Source organism: Olea europaea, chromosome 5, assembly GCF_002742605.1.
Source record: "Olea europaea var. sylvestris chromosome 5, O_europaea_v1, whole genome shotgun sequence".
Taxonomy (NCBI): domain Eukaryota; kingdom Viridiplantae; phylum Streptophyta; class Magnoliopsida; order Lamiales; family Oleaceae; genus Olea; species Olea europaea.
The window spans coordinates 16186698-16194313 of NC_036241.1; the positions used below are offsets into that span (position 1 = coordinate 16186698).

Genomic DNA, 7616 nt, shown 5'->3' on the forward strand with positions numbered 1-7616 from the left:
TTTTAAATCTTTTTCATGTGATTAAAAGGTATATTTCCATGCTTTTATTAGGTCTATGTGACAAAGCTTTATGTTAAATTGATTTTGACAAAAATTGTTGAAATATATGATTAAAAAGTTGACAAGTCGTGGGTTCCATGAAATATGTGATCAAAATTGAAGTTTGATCAATTTAAAAGTTGATAAAGTTATAGTAAAGCTTTACGAAACAAGGTGTTAATAACACGCCTTTTAAACCAAAAACTCAAATGACTTGTATTGATTTGATAATCTTAACAGAAATATATAGTTATCGATATTATCAATTCAAGAAAATCAAGAAAAGATAATCCAAACAGAAAACTCAAATAATTTGGAATGAAATTTCTTACTAATACTATTTGAATTCAAAAGGTATATTATCAAATAACCCAAGCACAAATCAGTAATCATTTACATGCTAAATTCATCAAACACGAAATAAAGGTAATCCTTACTTTTTCAAATTCTTCTTTACATTGCTATGTTTGCCTGTATATGGTCTAATGGTGTCTCTTCGGTTATTATTTTGGTTTTAGTTGAAGATGAATAAGAATGTCAATTTGACTTGCCAATTCAGTAAAAGCTTGAGACTTGGGCCGCGTTTTATTTTTGGGCATCGACCTGAGTCAGCCCGTACGATTGGTCAAAATGGCCAGTGTCACTACAAGCTGCTTGCGTGCTGCCTATGCTACAGGCAGCTTGTATAATTTTTTTTTTAATATTTAAAATTTTTTTAATTTCAGGATTTTAAAAAAAAATTGAGTTGGCTCAGGTTTATCTTGGTAAAGCCCCAGCCCAAAAGTCCGAGTCAAGTCTTGTTTTTCTGTCAGCTTTAGCTGGGCTCTATTTGAGCTAGTGATGGCAACGGGGCGAGGGCGGGGTAAAGAATTGGGTGATTTTTTGAGTAAACCTAAAACCGATTTAAATTTTTTTATAAGAGTTTACACTTAAATTTTTATTTTTTTATTTTTTTATTTTTTTTTGAAGATAAAAGAGGATTAGTTGTGTCTAATTTAGTTCTACCACTGCACATGAAACCATTTGATATCATGTGTAGAGTCCCATAAAATATCTAGTCCATGAGTCCAAATATACAAGGTTTGCTTATTCTAAATCTACTTGAAAAATTAGGTTAATCTCAAACTTTCACGCAGTGTAATTATGCACCTTTGACCTTTAAAAATGAGATTTTTGGTCCTCGATCATTTTAAAATTAAGAATTTGCGTTCTCATTTAACTGAAACCATCAATAGACTGTGTGCAATTTTTACATGAAAATTACTTGGCATTTATCTCAAATTTAATTGAAATTTATGTGCAATTTTAACGCAGTTTGTCAAGTGGTGGCTAATTTCACGAATTTGAACAGGTCGAGATTAAAAAGTAATAATAATAAATTCACTTTTAAATATTTAGATATCAATAATTATTCCATAGGAGACGTTGAAGAGCTCAACCCAAATTTACTCGATAAACTATGACTTACGAATTTTATCGCATAATTAAAAATTTAAGCGTAACTCTTAGTCCCTTATCTTTAGCTTGATTTAATTTAATTTAAATATCTCAAAAAAGAGTGGGAAAAAGTTTTGACAAAATAGAAAAAGATAAAATAACAATAACAGAAATAAAAGGCGTTAATGCCGTGATCATCATAATCATCATCAAGTGACTTGCGTGAGCTTCGATCGAATTACAAGGGTATGTATACCCCCGCCCCACTCCTTCCCCTCTTTCACGCACAAATGCACGCACCACGATGTAGATATACGTATAGATATAGAGTAGTGTATATGTCTATGTTTCTGCGCGTGTATGTATCTATTTGTGTGTATATATAGCTTGAAAGGCCTTTCGGCTGCGAATTACTTATCCTATTTCTATATTTATTGGGCATCTTGATTGTTAGCTCCTTTTCTAGATATTGAATTCTTCATAATCCAGGTAATTCCGCTATATTCATTTGGGTTCCCTGTATGGGAAATTAAGGAAAGCATTCATTGAAGGGGATTTGAATTTTGGCTCGTTTATATAAATGGAATGTTTTAATAAATACCTCAACAGATAATGAAGGAGGATAATGACTATTTCTTCATTAATTTCCCTTTTTGTTCATTTCCTATATAAGTCTCCGAGAACCTTCTAGATTTGGTAACTCGTTCTAATTGTTATAGTGTTAATTGTAGACAATGGCTCAATTTAAGTACGGAATTTTAATGGGTTATTCTTTATAAGAATGTATGTATATATATATATCAACATTTCTTTTTGGTGTTACTAGGGGTATGATGATGATTATGATGATGACAGCATTTATTCAAATTGTTGATTACTTTTTCTCTTGTTTTCGTGATTCTGCATGTCTTTGTAGTCGAAAATTTTCTCTATCATAATTGTTTCCTTTATTAATGTTATATCTCTTAGTATATTATATTCGTATCAAACTGAGATTGACATGTTGACCATTTTAGTATTGCTGTCTTTATATAGTGAATATGCAATCATTTTCTAGTGGATCAGTAACTAATTTTGGCATTTCAACATCTGCAGTTTTGTTAGACACTCCCAATTAGTTTGATACTTTGAGCTATTTGGTTGTTGGAGTTTGGCAAGTCAGATTGATCTTTGTCAGAAAGATGAGCTGCAGCATCAGTGCTGACAGCAAAGAACAATCTGCTGATTCAGCTTTGTTTGATGAACGTGGTAGTTATGGAGGGAGTTCAAATGGAGGAGTTGTTCTGAAGAAAGGGCCATGGACCTCCGCAGAAGATGCAATTTTGGTGGACTATGTGAAGAAGCACGGAGAAGGTAACTGGAATGCAGTCCAGAAACATTCAGGGCTTTCTCGGTGTGGTAAAAGCTGCCGTCTGCGATGGGCTAACCATCTTAGGCCAAATTTGAAGAAAGGTGCATTTACTTCAGAGGAAGAACGATTAATCATTGAACTCCATGCCAAGATAGGTAACAAATGGGCTCGAATGGCTGCAAATGTGAGTCTTACTTGTAATAATGTTAGATTGCAATTTATACATATCCTTATGATGATCTAAAGAATTTAGTGCATTTATATATAGAAAGTTAACTGCAATATAAATTATTGTATTTGTGTGGATTGGATTTAGAGTTGGTTTTGCGGAAATGAAATTGAATGATTTCTAGAAAAAAGATGCTGACAGGCATTTATATATAGAAACTAAGCTGCAATGATATAATTTCAATATTTTATTATGGAACTGGGTAAAGTAAAAAATTTAGTAACCTGTAGTTGTTGGCTGAAAGCCAACATAATCTCTCGGAGATTTAATTTATTGTAGATCTTGCGTGCTTGTGAATTTCTGTAAGGATTATCGTCCATCTCTCTTGGGGACCTCAACTTTTACCTGAGTTCCTCTTCTTGCTACATAAGAACACTCACAATGAAAGGAAAGAATCATTGGAGAAATGGTAAAAGAAGATTTGAAAACAATGGAGTGGGGAAGCCAATCTATTTGCAAATTTGAGATGCTAGATTACCGATATGAATGATATTTTAAACTATGCGTTATAAAATGTTTTGATATCTACCCAACAGTAATATCCTCAGAGGGTATCTGAAACGAAAAAAATGGTAACCCTGAGGTATATCACATCATGAAATTCAGTGTGTCAAAACTGAATTGCTACTTCCATTTGTTACACCCTGATTGTGGAATTTAATCATATAAATACTGCTTATCGGATCTTGAGATTCATGATGCAATTTTTGCAAAGCTGTAAGCATAAATTGTTCGATCTGAATTTTGTAACACGTTGCATCTTGTTCCCTCCAGCTGCCTGGACGTACAGATAATGAAATAAAAAACTACTGGAATACCCGGATCAAAAGACGTCAACGTGTTGGCTTACCATTATATCCTCCTGAGTTATGCATGCAAGCAATGCAGGAGAATGAACAAAATCTAAATGCATCTGGAATACCCGGTGGAGATACAGAATGTCATAATCTCTTGCAAAGTAATGGTTATCAGATACCTGATGTGACGTTTGATAGTTTAAACACCAATCAGGGAGTCTTACCATATGTACCAGAATTTCCAGATAGTTCTGCCAGTAGCTTGTTGATGAAAGGTTTAAATTCTCAGTTTCATAGCTTTATTCCTCATATCCCAAGACGCCAGAAGCGAACCCGGGAACCAGATGAGTGTGTATCATGGTATAGCAACAGTACTTCAGATGATATTCCCTCACTTGATAGGGTTCAAAATGATGGTTATCAGAATAAAATGTCTCAACTAGCAGTTCCATGTTTTCCATACGACCCTGATCCAGTCACCAAGAAGCTATTATCTTTTGGTGTAAATCACAGCCATTCTATTTTAAATGGCAATTTTTCTGCTTCTAAGCCCACAGCAGGTGCTGTGAAGTTAGAGCTCCCTTCACTCCAACGTCAAGAAACCAGTTTAGATCGGTGGAAATCACCTCCTCTGCCCCCTGTACATGAATTAGTGGATTCTTTCATCCAGTCTCCCCAATCTGTGCCACTGCCATCAGATTGTCCTTCACCTCGGAGCAGTGGACTGCTGGAAGCTTTGGTTTATGAGGCTAATTCGTTGGGCAATTCAAGGAATCAGTCTTCTGAAAAGAGTAAAAGTTCCTCTATGACTTCTCATAATAATGTAACTGACAGTTCTGCTTTTAAAACATCCTCCACCGAGTTCAGAGACTATCATGACGCTAAGTCCCCACTGGGTAATTCAATAGGTTCAATTTTAAGCGAGTGCACTCCTAGGTGTGACAATGGAAGTTCATTGGATGAAAATATACCTGGTAAGAATCAGTTTTCCTTTCTATCAGCATTTCTATGGTGCAGCTGTTACAAGACCTTAAAATAATTCTGAAAATTTATATATATTGTGGCTGCTACAAGTGATTGAAGTACTGATTATCCTAATATTTATTGTCTTATATTCATCCATGTAGTTTCTGGATGAGCTCTAGTTTCAGGAATCTTATCATTACATTACCATAAAAAACCAGATTGAAGAATTTATGTGCCGACTGATCTTGTGCTCCTGAGAGGTTAGAAGTATATCAGCACTTGACAGAATGAGAATGCATGTTGATTTGATCTTAATCCATGTGTAGTAAACGGGAGAGTAAACTGCCTTTGCATGGCCCTCCTAATAATATCCTTAAATGACTTAGTTATTGTATGAATTGTACTCTATTCAGTAAATAATTCAGTTCTGCAGAATTACCAGGCCAACGATACTCTCTTGGATAAATTCTATGTAGTGAATGGAAAGTCGTGTAGTCATTGGACTCTGTAAATCTATGCTCTTCCCTTTCCTTGTTTAGACATTTTGATCAATAAAACTCTACATAAGAGTATCTCCAAGAGACTCTTTAAATACAAAATACTCTCTGTTGTAGAGAGTCGGTGCTTAAAAATGAGCTCCAAGAAACTCTCTATTTTAAGGGCCAAATTACAAGTACGTGTAAAGTTATGGCAATTTGTTTTCCTTTGTACTGTTACTACCTGTAGCCTCTTAGTATTAGATGACTTTTAAGTTGACTCGTGAAATTTTTTCCACCCTTCTTTTGATTTTAATAATTAGATTTGTGCTAAATACTATGTATATGTAGCTTCTGATGCCTTCTTGAGATGGCATAAACTAGGGCTGCTCACTTGATTCACATCTGTCTGCATGTTGGTAGCAAGTGAATAGAAAATTATTCATCGTCTGTTGGTAATGGTGGTAAATGAAAACAGGCATAAACAGAATAAATTATTGAAATTTTTTATTTGAATTTTGAGGAGCAAGATTGATGGTGAACTGGTTATGAGGGTACAGGGGAACTCTCCAGTGTCTGTTTTTATATTTTTCTTTTCTGGAGGAGAAGAGAAAACAAGGGAGGAGCTGGGGGTACTGCGACAGGATCAAAGGTATTTGGGGACAGGTTGTAGTGGGGGACTGAGAATGATGGTAAATGAGGCTTGATTGCTGCAGATGGGCAACTGGAGGAAATCGAAGGATTTGGGAAAGGAAATTCGGTGTAGAATTCTATCTTTGAGGAACACATTTTTCTCGTCTAATCTTCTTTGAGTACACTATTTGCGTACAGAATGTCGATTCATTTTGTTGATTCTGAAATATTCTTGTGCTTATTTTATTTTAGTCTGTGGGTGAATTGCAATGGAAAAATTTAAAGTTCACATTGTTGGACAAGGATGTGTCTTATCCACAGTTTCATAGGTTCCTGAAGTTCATATGTATCAATTTTTTCCCCTTAGTTTTGTCTATTTTCACACTTAAATTGACTATACAGTTTTCCATGCTCCTTCCTGATGATCTTGATGTCTTTTAGTTGTAGAGTTTTAAAACTCTCTCAGGACATGAATTTGTTCTCTTATTTTGTCTCTTGAATAGGGATTGAACAGAGTTGGACCCTAGATGGAGAGAAAAGAGAATATCTGAATCAATTGCAAAATTCCAGGCCTGATGCTGTAATTGGTTCATGTTGGCTTGAGCAGAGTACTTTCTGCTTAAAGGAACATGGCACTGTGATGGATGACATAACAGCTCTTCTTGGAGATGATTTAGACACTGAAGTAAAGGACACTATCCCTGGAACTTCTGCTTTAAGTTCTGAATGGTGCCTTACCTGGAATAATATGCCCGCTGTCTCCCAAATATCTGAACTTCCATGAATCACGCTTTTTACAATTGATTTCTGATCATCATTCAGTATGCGAATCTCAGATTTTTCCTCGAAGATCATTTCGAGTAAACAAATTCGGACATTTACATAGACGATGCAGGTTCATCTTAATGACTGTTTCTATAATTAATGTAAACTTGGGAGGTTCATTAAGGTTTCTGCTTTCCAGATTGATCATATGCCTTTTATCTCAACATGGGGGTACCTGAATTGATGCCAACATTCTGAAGATTTGGTAGATTACCCTCGTTGTTCAAGAATTCTTGTTTGAGTAGTTCAGTATTACAAATGATGTACTCATCTAGCACAACATTTCAGTTATCAGATGGGATTTGTTTTTCTTTTGAGGTCCTATTCAAGGAAAACATTAATTTGTGAGAAGTCGAATCCTCTTATTTGCTGCAATAATACGTTCTTTTTCTTATAATAATGAAAGGGCAACAGTTTAGCTGACCCCCCTTTTTCTTCTCTAAATTTTTAGCTGTCATGCTTAGAGGGTATTATTCACCTATGATCCACTCATCTTTATGAACCAAATGTCGAGAACTTTTAGTGAGCAAATTGGGATTTTTAATATTGTTCTTTGCCGAACATCGTCATGTATCATGCTTTCTCAAGTATCCTTTTCCAAGTTGAGTCCAAGTGAACCAGCTTTTTGTGATTTTATAAGGTACAAGAAATTATTCATCTTAAGGTGATTATATTGCATTTCCTAGAGTCCTGCCCATATACATGAGATATCTAAACCTCGGTGAGGTGCGTTAAGCTTCATGGCTAAATGGTAGATGGAAGTGAACCCTATTTCTGATATGGTCCCACGTCTAAACATAATAGCTTCTTTCCAATATTTAAACACGCATAGTCGCAACCCCTCATTTAGAAACATAGTACAC

The 7616-nt window shown here is 35.1% G+C and overlaps 1 protein-coding gene across 4 annotated transcripts; it reads left to right on the plus strand.

Annotated features, from left to right (window-relative positions):
- Positions 1-1656: 1656 nt before the first annotated feature.
- On the plus strand, positions 1657-7197 carry LOC111394838 (transcription factor GAMYB). 4 transcript variants are annotated; one of them, XR_002702748.1, is made up of 5 exons: positions 1657-1722; positions 2572-3011; positions 3831-4827; positions 4981-5079; positions 6432-6491. XR_002702748.1 is itself a non-coding variant. In XM_023020858.1 (4 exons), exons 2-4 carry the CDS (start codon positions 2658-2660, stop codon positions 6710-6712), a joined length of 1632 nt encoding a protein of 543 aa, XP_022876626.1. In that variant the 5' UTR covers positions 1657-1722; positions 2572-2657; the 3' UTR covers positions 6713-7197. The 4 variants fall into 4 exon arrangements, 3 of the variants coding, with proteins under 3 accessions (XP_022876626.1, XP_022876628.1, XP_022876627.1); XM_023020858.1 differs by lacking the exon at positions 4981-5079 and having other exon boundaries at positions 6432-7197; XM_023020860.1 differs by lacking the exons at positions 1657-1722; positions 4981-5079 and adding an exon at positions 1746-1965 and having other exon boundaries at positions 6432-7197.
- The last annotated feature ends 419 nt before the right edge of the window (positions 7198-7616 follow it).

Coding starts and splice junctions, on each gene's coding strand:
- LOC111394838 (XM_023020858.1), top strand. CDS start 2,658: ATGAGCTGCAGCATCAGTGCTGACAGCAAAGAACAATCTGCTGATTCA. Junction 3,012..3,830: donor GGGCTCGAATGGCTGCAAAT/GTGAGTCTTACT, acceptor TGTTCCCTCCAG/CTGCCTGGACGTACAGATAA. Junction 4,828..6,431: donor ATTGGATGAAAATATACCTG/GTAAGAATCAGT, acceptor TCTCTTGAATAG/GGATTGAACAGAGTTGGACC.